The following is a 14,286-nucleotide window of genomic DNA, read 5'->3' on the forward strand; positions in this document are numbered from 1 at the left end:
ATCTTTTGTGAGACCATGTTCCTTGCTTGGTCTTCTCCACATAATGCTCATGCTATGTCTAGTGCTTGGGACTAGCTTATCCATAGATCCACTCATGAGGCATGGCAAAATATGAGGAGCACACTTCTTGAGTTGACTTATTGTCTATATAGTTAACTGAAGTTAAAGTGTGTATTTAGGATTTATTTTTTTTTTCTTGTATTCTTTTTTTGTTTAATTTGAATCTATAGGAATCTGCAGGTCCATTTTTCTATGGAACCCAATATTATAATTTTTTATTTTTAGATTATAATGGACTATAGTAAAATGAGTTACTAATCCTTTGCACTTTTCAATAGATCTTGTAAGATGTTTTGTTATCGGACTGGGATTTGTGTGGCCGCTAGTTTCCCAAGAAGGAAGTGATGATCTAGTTGCCCACTTACTTTTTGTGGGTTGTGAATGTATGGGTCACCTTTTTCGGGCTGTGAGCAACTACAAAAAATGTAAATTTATATGTGGGTATATCAAAAGTTACACTGCATTAGTTTCATCTCAGTGCTGTCTTCCCTTAGTATTTTGTTTGATAGCGCATTTTACTTCTTACAAACAAAAAGCCTATCAAAGATGAGGGATTTTTTAGCCATTTGTTTTGTTAAGTGTTAACTCATTGGTTTTTGCAGTTTGAGAGGCAAACAACTCTATAAGGTGCCTGCCGAAATCGTTGGTGATGAGGAACACGTACTTGCTATATGTGATGCTACACGTATCCAAGCCATGGGCAAGGTTCTTCTTTTCCTGTTTCTTTTGATAAATAACAGTATGACAACACTTTTTTCTAGTGTCTATTTTTTGAGGGTTCGATTAGTATTTGAATTTTCGTGCTTTCACCCTCGAAACCTATTGGATCAATTGCAGTTCTTTTTGTATTCTGACTTCTGCATATTTAGGTTGTTGAGCAAGCAAATGTATTGATCTTGCGCTTTGATTCAGACGACTCTCAGAGCGTGTGGCACACCCGCCTTCGGAGTGCTATATATCGTGCATCAGTATGTGGAAAAATGTTTTCTTGTTTTTTGTTCTAATATCTTTGCTCTTTTCTGGATGGTGACTAAAGTAAACTAACTCATTACATCCACTTCTCATTAAATCAAGTGTTAAATTAAAGTAACCTCTTGTTGTAACAAGAGTAAGGTTGCATACATTTTACCCCCCTAATCATGCCTAGGTGGGAGTCACTACATGACATTAGGGTAGTAGAATGTCGTATATCTTTATGCTTTTCTAAATTAGGTGGGAGATAGTTTAACTTGAAGCTGTTATATTTTTACGCTGTGATTGTGGGGAATATGTGATGAACTGGGTTTGCCATGGCTGTGGGTGGTAAGAATTACACTTAATGCGGATTGCAGAGATATTAAGACTGGAAATTGTAATGTAATGGCTGAATTGCATTAATGAAAATGGAATGATGTAAACTAAAAGATTACATAAATGAAATGTTTACAAGCTTTCGAGAGGCATGCACTCTCCAAATGAGTTAAGGAACTCGATACATATATTTGTAGATATCTTTTCTCTTTCCATCCTTCTCTATTTATTCTACTTTTCTCTACTAACTTATCTTCCATACTAACTAATGGACCTTATAGTTTTATAACACCCTCGTAGACACTTCATGTAGTACCCCCTAATTGCAGTGCATGTGCATTACACAATATTAGTAATATGTGATTTTTGAGCTGTTAGTGTTGAACTGTGGTTGCAAGTGGGCTTTTGCTTTATGGCCATTTGTGAATGTTTTTTGATAAGCGCCTTCTTTTATTTTTTGACACCTTAGAGCAATTGTTCAATAAGGAAGTTCACGGCCTACTAAGGAAATGGGGGTCCTAAAGCCTAGGCGCAAAGCGCATGTGTGAGGCTGATTGAAGCGAGGTTTATTTTTGTCTATGAAAATTGCAAATTGAGACAAGAAGATGATGGTTTTGTTTTGCTTTATTTTTGATTCATTTGGGAAAATTCATCATCATCATCATACCCAGTGTATCCCGCTCATAGAAAACTATGGTCAGGGTCTAGGGAGGGAAGAAAGACGATAGCTCATACCCATAAAAAAGAGTGCGGTCAAAGAGCCCCTTGGCTCGAGAATGGTCTTTAAAAATAGAGAAACTTGCAACTTACAAATAAAATAAATAGAATACGTACAAATAACTAAAAATAAAGATAAAAGTAAAGAAGGAGGTAAAGAGAAATAATCAAAGGCAACAAACAATAACAAACAATGGGTCAAAGGGATGGGTTTAGTAATCTAAGACGTGGATAAGGCGCCGCCAACTGCCCCTATCCCTAGGTAACACTAGGTTAGATGAACTAGAGAATCCATGGTTCTAATCTTTTGATATTTCCTAATTAGGTTTAATTCATGTAGGTTTGTTGAATTAGGTTTTGTTCTCCCTACTTGTGGAACCAAATTGAACTAAATTATATTTATTAAATTATTAGAATTTAGTAAATAATGAAATGTGAGAGAAGATATGATTGACAAACCTAAACTGAACTAAAAAGAAGTGCGGAGAAGTCCTTTGGAATGCTTTTGATAGGTTTGCATTGATAATATTGAGTTTATTTAAATAAAAAATATTGCAATAATTTTCTGCTCTCTTTTTAAGTATATGCTTTCTTTGGTGTTTTGGTATGTTATTCCCTCCGTCCAGTTGTGTTTCAACATTTGGTTTCCCTTGGTTTACTAAAAACACTTGTTACCAATAATACTTTGAAAATATAGATTGGAAGAAATCTTACAATATCTGACATAATAATTTTCTTATCTCCTTTTTCATCGATTCTTCCATTCTGTTTTCATTCAATTCTTTCATTTGTCCACGTCTTAGGTTTTCCTTTTGGGTGTAATTTTATCCCGACTTACTTATTTCGAAATTGGGATATTTTAATATCTGACCCTTCACTTTTTCTTGTCCTCCCTATTGCACATTGCATTGAAATTTTTTCCTTAATTTCATTTCCGTTACATCATTTTCCTTGGTTTCTTTTACACTTGAAGTTATTACATTTTACTCTAAGAAATAATGTTGACAAGTGTAGTGTTTCAATTAAGACTCAATATTAAATTGAAGTAGGTCTATCCTCAAATAACCTTGGTGTAGCATTTGAACATTTAATTGACTTGATTTAACTGAAGATGATGAAACATGAACTATTACACTCTGTTACTCGACTCAGGAACTCATATCCGACGCGGTACATGTCAGAGTGTCCAATATGGCTTAATTATGGAAAAATACAATATTTTTGGTCCAAAGTAAAGTAACTAAGTGTCGCACAAGATCCAACATGGATACTTGAGGTAAAATTAAGAGTTTGGGTAACAAAGCTATCATCAATTTATTTTATAAGACTTAAAAAAATAATGAGCTTGAAGTGGTGAAATCTTGGTTCTTCTTGCTCATATAAATGTGTTATATGTAGTATGTACATTGTACAAGTATAATCAGTCTGAATTTCAAGATATTTGTTTTTTTAAAGTGGATTTCGTTATTTAAAAGTGGACTACCCAAGAATTTTGCAGTTTATTTTTGTTGTAATTACTTTAAATAAAACAAAGAATTCACAAAGTAACACCAAAAAAGAAAAGACAAATGAATTAAAGAAATGGATTTTTAATTTAAATTTGTGGCTAATTATTTGGGCAAACTAAAAGATTCTTTTTATTTCCATCTTCCAGTGTTCTCATTCATTTCAGTTGGCCCTTGCTCCCCTAACTCAATTCATTCTGTAAATGAATACTTGTTCATAATATTATACAAATCCTGATCCACTAATTGTTCTCAAATAACTTTCTCCGGTGGTTTACTGTGTATGATTTGGTGGAAGTTTTAGTTCCAAGAGAAATTGCATCTTTTGCTTCCTCTAGTCCGGTTTTCATTATTCATTGACTGTTTTCCACAAATTCTTGGGTTGATGTTATCATGTAGATTTCTGCTCAAATTAGTACTTTGTCTGAATCGTCATCGGATGCTGAAAGCTCAGAATCTGATACTATGGAGCGTAATGGCGCTGTTGATGATATACACACAGAGAAAATATTTATAACTGGTGTGTTAGATGAGTTAAAAATCGCTTTCAACTATAATCAGGAGGTAAAAATTACATTTACTCGCTGTTGCAGCTGGTTACTTTGCTGCCAAATTACATTCTCATATTTATGCTGCCTTGACTTTAGCATGACCAAAGTTTTATGAAGATGCTGCTATCTGAAGAGAAGCACTTGTTTGAATTCCGAGCTGTTGGAGGTCTGGTATGTTTGCTGTTCCTATCAGTTTTCTTCTGTATATGGAATGTACTTGCTTCTGTCAGCATGATTACCTATTGATTTAATCAGGTGGAGATTGTGATCAAGGAAAAAGATATGTTCATCGGAACACTCTTGAAATCCTTGGAGATAGAAGATTTAGTATGTAGAGGAACATCTCAATGTCGTTATCTGGCTAGGTCATTCATTGGAGCCCCTGATGTGAGCATGATATCTGAAGAATCCAGACAGAGCAGTAATGGTGAATTCTCTACTGAAGGCGATGATAAGTTTTATGAGGCTCCAGAGAATCTCCCTGAGAGTGACTTTGTCATTCCTGAAGTATCATCATTTAAACCCCCCAGCTTTAGCAGGGTGCCTGGTCTTCTGCCAGATAGCTCCATTCATTCTACAGCACAGAAAAATGGGGATGTTGATGAATTTGGAAGTTTTGTTAAAGCTCAAATAATAATCTATGACCAGAATTCTCCTTTCTATAGTAAAATAGACAATATGGTGGGTTTCTATTTTTGTTCCAGGCAGTGAAATCTATTTGGTTTCTAGATGTCAAAGTTGTTGTTCCTGTTGTTACTGCAGGTTGTGGTGACCCTTGCCACCTTATCATTTTTCTGTCGTAGGCCTACAGTTGCTGCTGTTATGGATTTTGTGAGTGGAATCACTGTTGAAGATTCAAGTTGTGAATCTTTTAGTGATACCTCGTCAATAGCGAATCAGCAGCTTGAAATTCCTATTGAAGATACTGATCCACAAAATTCGAATGTTGTTGCTCATCCTGTTGTCAAGGGTCTCTTGGGAAAGGGGAAATCCAGAATAATCTTTTGCCTAGTCTTAAATATGGCTCGTGCCGAGATTGTTCTTGTGAAGGAAGATGAAAGGAAGCTCGCTACTTTGTCACAAGATAACTTTCTTACTGATATTAAGGTTCATTTAAGCTTATTTCTTTCCTTATTTTTGTACTATGATGTATACATTGCTTATTTATCATGAAATTGAGTTTTTATTATCTGAATTCTTTTGGCTAGGTTTTTCCTTCATCATTCAGTGTCAAAGCTGCCATAGGTAATCTGAGGATAAGCGATGACAGTCTCTCTCCTGAACACTTCTATTTTTGGGCCTGTGACATGAGGAACCCTGGGGGCAGTTCATTTGTGGAGGTACCCCCCATTTTTTTTTCTTATTTTCTTCTGTGTTTTGTACACTCTATAGATTGAATTTGTAGCTGCGAATTTTTTGATATTACTTATGTTGAGAGTATGCGTTTTCATGATAATCTTGCTGGCTTGGCTTTGTTTTGAACTTGTTTACTTTTAGTCTCTTGGATTTAACATGGTTAGTCATTGCCTATGTATTAACCTTTTTTTTCTGTCATTCCTTAATTTGAAACGCTACATCTAAGGATGCTTAGTATGGATTCTTGTGCTGGCAGGGTGTGATTTAAAGTGTTATGCCTATTACTTTGTGTACTAATTCAGGTTTTGCTTTGATAAGTGGATATGTGGAAGTGGAACATTGATTGTGGTTCATGTTTCTGTTTTGGCACATATCCTGGATTCCAGGTTATATGTGCAAATGGTGCTGGATAATGTGTTGTTCCTTTATGGTCAAATCGTTGAAATTAAGTTTACTTCTGGTGTAGGCGGCTTTAGACAACAACATCAATAACAATGCTAGAGCCTTAATCCTAAAAGATTGGGGTTGGCTATATGAACAAATATATTACTTTCAATGGTCGTCCATATGGATTCTTCTTTATTCATTTTGATTTTGTACTGTCTCAATTTGTAAGTAGAGATCCTTCATATCCCATTCTACTCCTGCCTTCCAAGACATTTTTGGTCTTTCTCATTCTTGCCCTCTTTTTGAGTCCCCCAGGCTCTAATTTTCTGTAATCCTTATCCGTTAGTTAATACCATCTCAAACAATTCTTTTTCATTTTTTCTTCAATACTTGTAACTCTTAAACCCTTTCTTATATCTTTGTTTCGAATTCTATTTCTTAAGGTATGCCCACTCATCCATCAAAGCAATTGGATTTCTGCTACTTCCATCTTCCTTCTATGATCCTTCATACAATCCCATCGTTTTGATTCATATAGTGGCACTGGTCTAATGGTCATACGATAAAACTTACCTTTTATCTTTAACGACACACCTTGATCACATAATATCCCAATAGCCGCTCTTCTTTTTTGCCACCCACACCTAATTCTATGAGTTACATCTTGTTGGATGTCCCTATTACTCTGAAATATAGACCTAAGGTATTTGAAGTATCCACTTGGAGTGATTCCTTTTTCTTCTAGCTTTATAGTGTCGCTCATTATCTCATTTAAATCCTCGTGATTCCATATACTTCATCTTACTCCTTAAGTTGAATCCTCGTGACTCCAACTCTTGTGTCTATCGTTTTAACCTAGCATTTACCCTCCCCCTGGTCTCAGTAACTGCTCCTGTAAGAAACTGACCAATTGACACACCTGGCAAAGATGCTAAGAATGTCTTTTAACTCCACAAAGGTTTATGAACTGCTGATAAGGTTTCGAGTTGCTACCTAGAACGCCTTGAACTTTATCCTGCACAAGTGAACAAACGAGGGCCGGAGATGGGTGTTCTGGGGGACCTCCTCCGATGATTAGTTCCGTAAGAGTGTAAGGAAGGTTGCTTAACCTTTCTCTTAAAGTGTGCAGAGGCCTTTAGCGTTAGAGAAGATATATTAGAGCTTGTTTGTGAACGTGAACAACTTGAAAATGCTTGAATGTTTAGGATTGCTTGAATGCTAAGAGTTAACGACTTAACGTACCTCAGGTAGTGCATGACACTGTGTATTTATAGTAATGGGCATGGAGAGAGGTTCAAAACCCTAATGGCATATCAAACATTTTACCTTCAGAGAATCTTTCTAGGGATCATCAAAAAGGTGTAGAATGTCTTCAGAATACATGTGGAGCTCATTGATTGGCTGATTCCCACTCTACAGCTTCCTTTTGTTTTTTAGTGGTGATTGCAACAGTATAATACGAGGTAGGTAGTGGCACCTTGCCTCATACAAGTATGTCAGTTATTATCACATGATTGCAACTGTCAATTTGTCACTTAACACGTCATCATAACCGTTTTAACCTTCTCAGGGTGCAAGTATCTTTACCGTCGTATGTTATCTTCCCCAGGCTGGTCTATCACTCCACCTTAGGGCCTTCATGTATGGTTGTCTTGGCCTTATAAAAGGTCATGGTGTCTCTCTTAGGGAGTTGGGACCTTTGAGGGAATCTTAATCGGTTTCTTCCTTTGTTCAGGGGAGCAGATAGGGCGATTCTAACCTGAGAGGGTCTCCGGAGTGAGTGTTGTGATTTTAGGATTGTTACCGCCATGTGTCAGGGTGTTGGGACCTTGGAGTAGTTCCTGGCACGTGCAGTGACCTAAACAATGTCATCCGCAAACAACATGCCCCAAGGCATGTCTCCTTATATCGATAGTGTTCTCTTGTCTAGAATCGTTGCAAAAAGAAAGGGACTTAGGACCGAGGCCCGATGAAGACCAATTGTGATCAAGAAATTCTCTATTGCCCCTCCACATGTCCTGATATTTATCTTACTTCTCAATACATAGTTTGCACTATATTAATGTGTTTCTTGGGAATACCCTTCTTTGTCATTGCCCACCAAAGTATTTCTCTTGTTACCTTGTCGTATGCTTTTCCCAAGTTAATAAAAACCATGCGCAAATCACTTTTTCTAACCATATAGTACTCCATCCTTCGTCTCATAAGATGAATTGCTTCCATTGCATATCTCTTTGGCATAAATTCAATTTGGTTATCGGATATGCTATGCTATGCTGTGCTGGTACATCTCCTCATATATATCTCTATCACTTTTTCCCATAAGTTCATTGTATGACTCATGAGTTTTATTTCTCTATAGTTGGAGCAATCTTGAACATATCTCACTTGTTCTTGTAAATAGGCACTAGAGTACTTCTTCTCCATAGGCTTTGATTGTTTAATAGAATATTGTTATAATCTGTTGGCTTTTCAAATCTTAATTTTTAACTTTAAAGTCACAATGCTCTTTCTCAGTGAGGATCATGAACTCTAGTAAACTAATAGATATTTAGTATTACTCAGTGTGTTCATTTCTGATTTGTTTCTCAATTTAAGCTCTTTACTTTTTCTGTAATTGTTTTACTGTAATTTTTGTTTCTTTGTAGATGTTTTTCTCTTCATATAGCTCGGATGATGATGATTATAAAGGGTTTGATTACAGCCTCTCTGGACAACTTTCTGAAGTGAGGATTGTGTTCTTGAATCGCTTTATTCAGGAGGTAAGCAACTTCCTGTTCACCAGTCTACTACTGAACTTTGTTTCGTATATTATTCTCATTGTTTGATTTATATCTAGGTAGTGAGTTACTTTGTGGGTCTTGCTCCCAACACTTCGAATAGTGTTGTCAAATTGAAAGATCAGGTCACTGATTCTGAGAAGTGGTTTACTACTAGTGAAATTGAGGGTTCGCCTGCTATGAAGCTGGACTTATCACTTACAAGGCCGATAATTTTAATGCCTCGTAGAACGGACAGTCTCGAGTATGTTTATGGACTGTTCTCTTTCTAATACCTAGTTAACATAGATTTCTTTAAATATTATTCCCTTGCAGAATGAATACAAATTTATCTTGACAGTAATTAATTCTATTCTGCAGTTTTCTGGAGCTTGATGTGTTGCATATAACTGTCCAGAATACCTTCCAGTGGTTTAATGGCACTAAACACGAAATGAATGCTGTTCACATTGAAACATTGACTATAATGGTAAAGCTTTCTGGCCATATTAAAATCTAGGGTTGTTAATTTTAGTTGATTTGTTTGTCAAGTTTTTCAGCTGAAGTAGTAGTCATACTGACTTTAGCTCCTTTAATCTTCTTTCTACCCATGAAAGTTAATTTCCAAAGTTTTATATCAACTAAGATATTTTGTACGCTTCCATAGCAAGCCAACTGAATCGACTTGATTTGTTGGAGGATCTTGATGAGCTGTCATGTTACACGGGCATAATTATCAAGCTAGAACTATATGGAACCATTTGAGGCAGTTTTCATGTCCGTGCTAGTTTTCATGCAGCTGCTTATAAATAATATATGCAACTACGTCAGGCATTGAAGTTGACTGTTTGTGATGAACCGAATTTTGATCTTGCACTTTATTAGACTACATTGATTTTCTCACTGGACATTTTTACCTTTTTTGTTGTAAAGTGATAGGACAATAGTTTCTTTTGAATGAGCATATGCAATGCACAGTGCACACAGCAATGCAGAAGCCTTAAATCCAACATTTGGGGTTGGCTACATGAACCAAATCAAATCAACATGAGAGATCGAGGGTAACAAAGATCATACTTTATCCTTTTCTATCTAATACCAATCTACTGTTAAGAAATCAATTCCAATGTTCGTCCGCTTCTCCTTCTTCATTCATTCCATTTACAGTCATGTCATTTGCTCCTGCAATTCTTAATTCATCATCTCATTTGTCATGGCCTACCTATTCTGTTTCCAAGCTCGTCAAAGTTCCAATCTTTCATTTATTCAATTGGTGCTTTTCAGGAAACTTCGCTCATGACTGAACCAACATAAACAGTTTTCTGTCTCCGCTGTCAGTTAGTTTATATACACCTGCACGGCTGCACCGTCTATTACCTTGCGAAAGTAGTGACAGTTTGTTGGAGGCATTTGGGTACTGACATTAATATGTGAAGCAGTAATAAATTGATTTCACTTGTGTAGGTTGAAGATATCAATTTGAATGTTGGAGCGGGAAAAAAATTGGGTGATAGCATAATTCAAGATGTCAATGGATTGTCAATTGTTCTTTGGCGCTCACTTCGAGACTTGTTACATCAAATTCCAAGTATAGAAGCGACAATAGAGGTTATGTTATGCATGTCCATACATGCCTTGTTCAAACAAAAAATCGTTTTCGTTCAAAATTTTTGCCGTCTTTTTGCAAGTTACTTGCGTTGTATAAGAAAAGTGCTTTCAACCTAACTTTGCTTCTTTGTGCTTGCAGATGAATGTACTGAAAGCTTCTTTGTCTAACAAAGAATACCAGATCATTACAGAATGTGCACAATCAAATTTTTCTGAGATTCCCAATACTGTGCCTCCACTACAATGGAATCACAAAACACCAACCATTGATTTGGTCGAGTCTGAAGCTACTTTGGATTTAGAACCAACTGAAATTGAATCTCATACTAGAGAAGTCTGGATCAACATGAAAGTCATTGTTGCTATTAACTTAATGGAATTAAGCTTGCATTCAGGTCCAGCAAGAGATTCACCCCTGGCTACGGTGCAGGTAAACATATTACGATATTTCTTGTGGTGCGCTCATTGTTGACTTTCTATTCTATAGCTGCTGAGTTGATGGATGAAGAAGAATTAAGTTTTGAAAGTTTATTTCTACATCTTTAACTTCATTAATATTGTGCTTTGATGCTATATTTTGTGCTTCTCGGAAGTTGCTTATTTTTTCCCTTTAAAGAACCTTCTCATTGGACTGTGACGTAAGATCTTGTACCTATTCTCATTCAAACTTCCTTTCTCATTTGATCCTAAAATTCCACCCCCCCTCTCCTTCTTGTAGCACATGCACATGCTCTGGGCATATCTACTCATAAATCGGTGGTGTTGAGATACTAAAACTCCAATATCAAGTCTGTCCACGACATCAATATATTAAGCTATAATTTCCCTTCGTTTTGTTGAGTGGATGTAGTTGTACCCGTTCGAGCCAAATTGAGGTAGATACAATTACTATCTCCCTTCTGACTTAAATTTCATGTATTTTATTCACTGGTTTAAAGGTGATATTAATAGTGTTAAAAACTGTGAACAGACTAGTAAGATTACGTTGGCATTTGGCTCACAAATTTTAGATTTGTAGTCAACGTAATAATACTTATTTTCACTTTAGTATCACACTAATAAGGACGCTTCATCACATCACCAATAAGATCAATTTAGTGTAACACTAATAATTGTTAATTCATTCGGTTCTGTTCATTGCTAATAAGTTAGGTTTCTTTGAGTTAATTAAATCTTCAATGTTTATAGAGGATTCAGGCCTTAAGGCATCTGGAATCCCAGAGCCTTGGCGCCAAGCCGCCAAGCTCTTGGCGTGAGGCGTTTGTCTCTTCAGAGTGAGGTGTTATCCTTTAAGATAAAGATCCTCTGTGAAAAAACAGGTTGGAGACACAAGAAATGCAGTTGATTCACTTTTTTGTGTACCTCAGTGCATTTTAATGCCTCATTGAAAAGGCCTGGCTCTGCCCAATTAAAAGCCAGGCACCTTGGCACGTTTTTTGAACACTTATAAGTATTCTAATTGTTTTAATATAATACTTTGTTGTGGGTTGTTGTTGTTGTTATCATTATAATTATTGTTATTATCTAAATATTGTTGTTACTTTTTACTTACTAATAAGTGCTATTCAAGACTAATACTCCTATGTACTATTAAGTTCTGTTTGATACTAGGAGTACTAATGAATTCAGTACAATTCACTTTAGTATTATATATGCTTATCATAGCTTTTTACTATTGAGTTATATTATGTCTGTTGATACCTGTTAGAGGGAATAAACTAAAAATTAATTTGTTTCAATATGACATGGGATCACTAATGGTTGCAGATGAACAATGCATGGCTTCTTTACAAGTCTACCACAATTGGAGATAGCTCTCTATCTGTCACACTCCAAAGTTTTAATGTACTAGATGACCGCGAGGGTACTCAGGAACAGTTTAAACTGGCAATTGGACAGCCAAAGAGTGTAAAGTATAGTTCTTTAGGCTTTGAGAATGAAATTGGGCAGATAGATGCTACAATGCTTATTGTCGATGCAACATTCAGTGAGGAGTCATCATTTATCTGTTTGTGTATACAAAGGCCTCAATTGCTTGTTGCACTTGATTTTCTACTGGCAGTGATTGAATTCTTTGTCCCAACAGTGCGGGGCATCATATCAAATGAGGAGGATGAAATACCAATGAATTTAGTTGATGCAATCATTTTGAATGAATCTGTGTACATCCAACCCACTGTCGAATGTACCATTTCTCCTCACAAACCTCTGATCATTGATTATGAAAAATTTGATCATTTTATCTATGATGGAAATGGTGGGACCTTATTGCTGAAAGATAGACAGGGCTCCATTATTTCATCTTGTAGTACAGAAGCAATAATCTACGTTGGAAATGGAAAAAGATTGCAATTCAAAAACATTGTCATCAAGGTAGTTGTCCTTTTTATCTTTCTGCTTATAAATTTGCATTCAAGATGTGAATGAATACTCAAATTGTTACTGTATACTGCAGGATGGTCGATTTTTGGACTCTTGTGTGGTATTAGGAGCCAACAGTAGCTATTCTGCTTCTGAGGATGATCATGTTGTCTTGAAGTATGAAGATGGACCTCCAGAAAATACTTTAAGGAATATTCAAGTTACAGAGCTCCAAAATACTGAAAATAGAAAACCTTCAGAATTCATAATTGAGTTGCAGGTTATGTTAGTTGCTTCATTCCACCCCGGCACCCCCTTTGTTTTATAATTGGTATAATTCTGTTCAGCTTTTACATAATTGCATAAACAAACTGAAGAGCATCCACTCGAAAACGTACTCGGGCATGTCTTGAAGAAATACATTTAATTCTATATATTGGATTCTAATTTAGAAATATGAGAATACATATAATATGTAGAATGACTTTTGTAAAGGAAATTAAGGTGTCTTTGGTGTCCAGATGCTAACAGGTGTCAACGTATATAATATAGCTTAATAATGTATTCCCTCTTAGTCAAATAATCCATTTCTAATTTATGAGAGATTTTACCGCAAAGTGGCTATTTTTACCGCAAAATAATTATGAGAGATTTTAATTATATTACTGTGTTTAAGTTTTAGAAGGATGTATCAAAGCAGAGGTAGAAATTTCGTGTCATGGGGTCAATTAAAATTTGGTTTGGTTCTAGGAATGTTGAGGATGTATTCTTATAATTTTGAGGTCAAGTTAGGGTCGTTTTGAGTCGGGTCATAAATGGTTCGAGTCAAATGCTGATGAATTATTGTGTAGGGTTGCTGTAAGTTTTAAGTTGGGTATAAGTTGAGTCAATTACAAATTGGGTTTGGTGAACTTTGGTTATAACAAGTAAGGTCAAATACAGGTTGAGGGCTTCAGATGAAATTTGATTTTGGGTAGTATCAGACGAAATTGGATTAATTAGAACTATATTCTCTTATATAATACCATTTTAGGTTGTATTGAACCAAGTTTAATGTAATGACACTAAGTTGAATAATTTTTAACTAGTTTTGATATGTTCAAACAAATTCGTTGAACTAAGTTTGGTCACACGAAATTAGATCATATCGCGTTAAACAAATTCATATTTTTTTTATTTAGTTCATTATTGTGTCGGGTCAGTTAGTTTTCGGAGTTGGTTTATAATTCTCTGTTACAATTCGGATTCGGGTCATGATTCTTCTAGTCAAATTGGGTTTTAGTCCTGCTACAGTCAGGTCCAGATTGGTTGTGCGTCAAATGTAGTAGGGTTTGGTTCAGTTTAAGGTCGCTGTGTCAGGTCCATCTGGTCAGCCCTGGTTAATTTTGGAAACATTAAGGAAGTTCAAATCAAGCTGGGTTATATCATCTTTAGGGTGTGTGCTGTTTTGTTTTTCTGATTGCTGCTATTTCAGTCCAACAATCAACTCTTTGATTTTTGATACACTTCAAATTAGCCGTTTTGACCGCAAAAGAATTAATGAAAATTTGATGAGTTTCTCTTCAAGAATTTTGTGTAATTTTTTCTGGTTTATAAAGGAAGGGAATGTGGTATTTTTCATTGATTGCCTCTTTTTCCTCTCTCTCTTATTTTATAGTTCTCTTTACGTTGGCATATTGTTTTTCTTTCTGT

General features: G+C 35.7%; 1 protein-coding gene across 1 annotated transcript in view; it reads left to right on the forward strand.

The window, feature by feature from the left end:
• The window catches only part of LOC130801280 (uncharacterized), a 61,628-nt gene that overhangs the window by 17,420 nt on the left and 29,922 nt on the right, over positions 1-14,286 (forward strand). The window contains exons 20-33 of the mRNA XM_057665092.1: positions 663-765; positions 930-1,028; positions 3,972-4,136; positions 4,220-4,294; positions 4,379-4,804; positions 4,886-5,230; positions 5,332-5,463; positions 8,515-8,628; positions 8,706-8,890; positions 9,007-9,115; positions 10,090-10,233; positions 10,373-10,663; positions 12,001-12,606; positions 12,689-12,874. Of these exons, the coding sequence (XP_057521075.1) occupies positions 663-765; positions 930-1,028; positions 3,972-4,136; positions 4,220-4,294; positions 4,379-4,804; positions 4,886-5,230; positions 5,332-5,463; positions 8,515-8,628; positions 8,706-8,890; positions 9,007-9,115; positions 10,090-10,233; positions 10,373-10,663; positions 12,001-12,606; positions 12,689-12,874 (2,980 nt within the window). The remainder of the gene's footprint in view (positions 1-662; positions 766-929; positions 1,029-3,971; positions 4,137-4,219; positions 4,295-4,378; positions 4,805-4,885; positions 5,231-5,331; positions 5,464-8,514; positions 8,629-8,705; positions 8,891-9,006; positions 9,116-10,089; positions 10,234-10,372; positions 10,664-12,000; positions 12,607-12,688; positions 12,875-14,286) is intronic.

This window comes from Amaranthus tricolor, chromosome 15, assembly GCF_026212465.1.
Source record: "Amaranthus tricolor cultivar Red isolate AtriRed21 chromosome 15, ASM2621246v1, whole genome shotgun sequence".
NCBI lineage: Eukaryota > Viridiplantae > Streptophyta > Magnoliopsida > Caryophyllales > Amaranthaceae > Amaranthus > Amaranthus tricolor.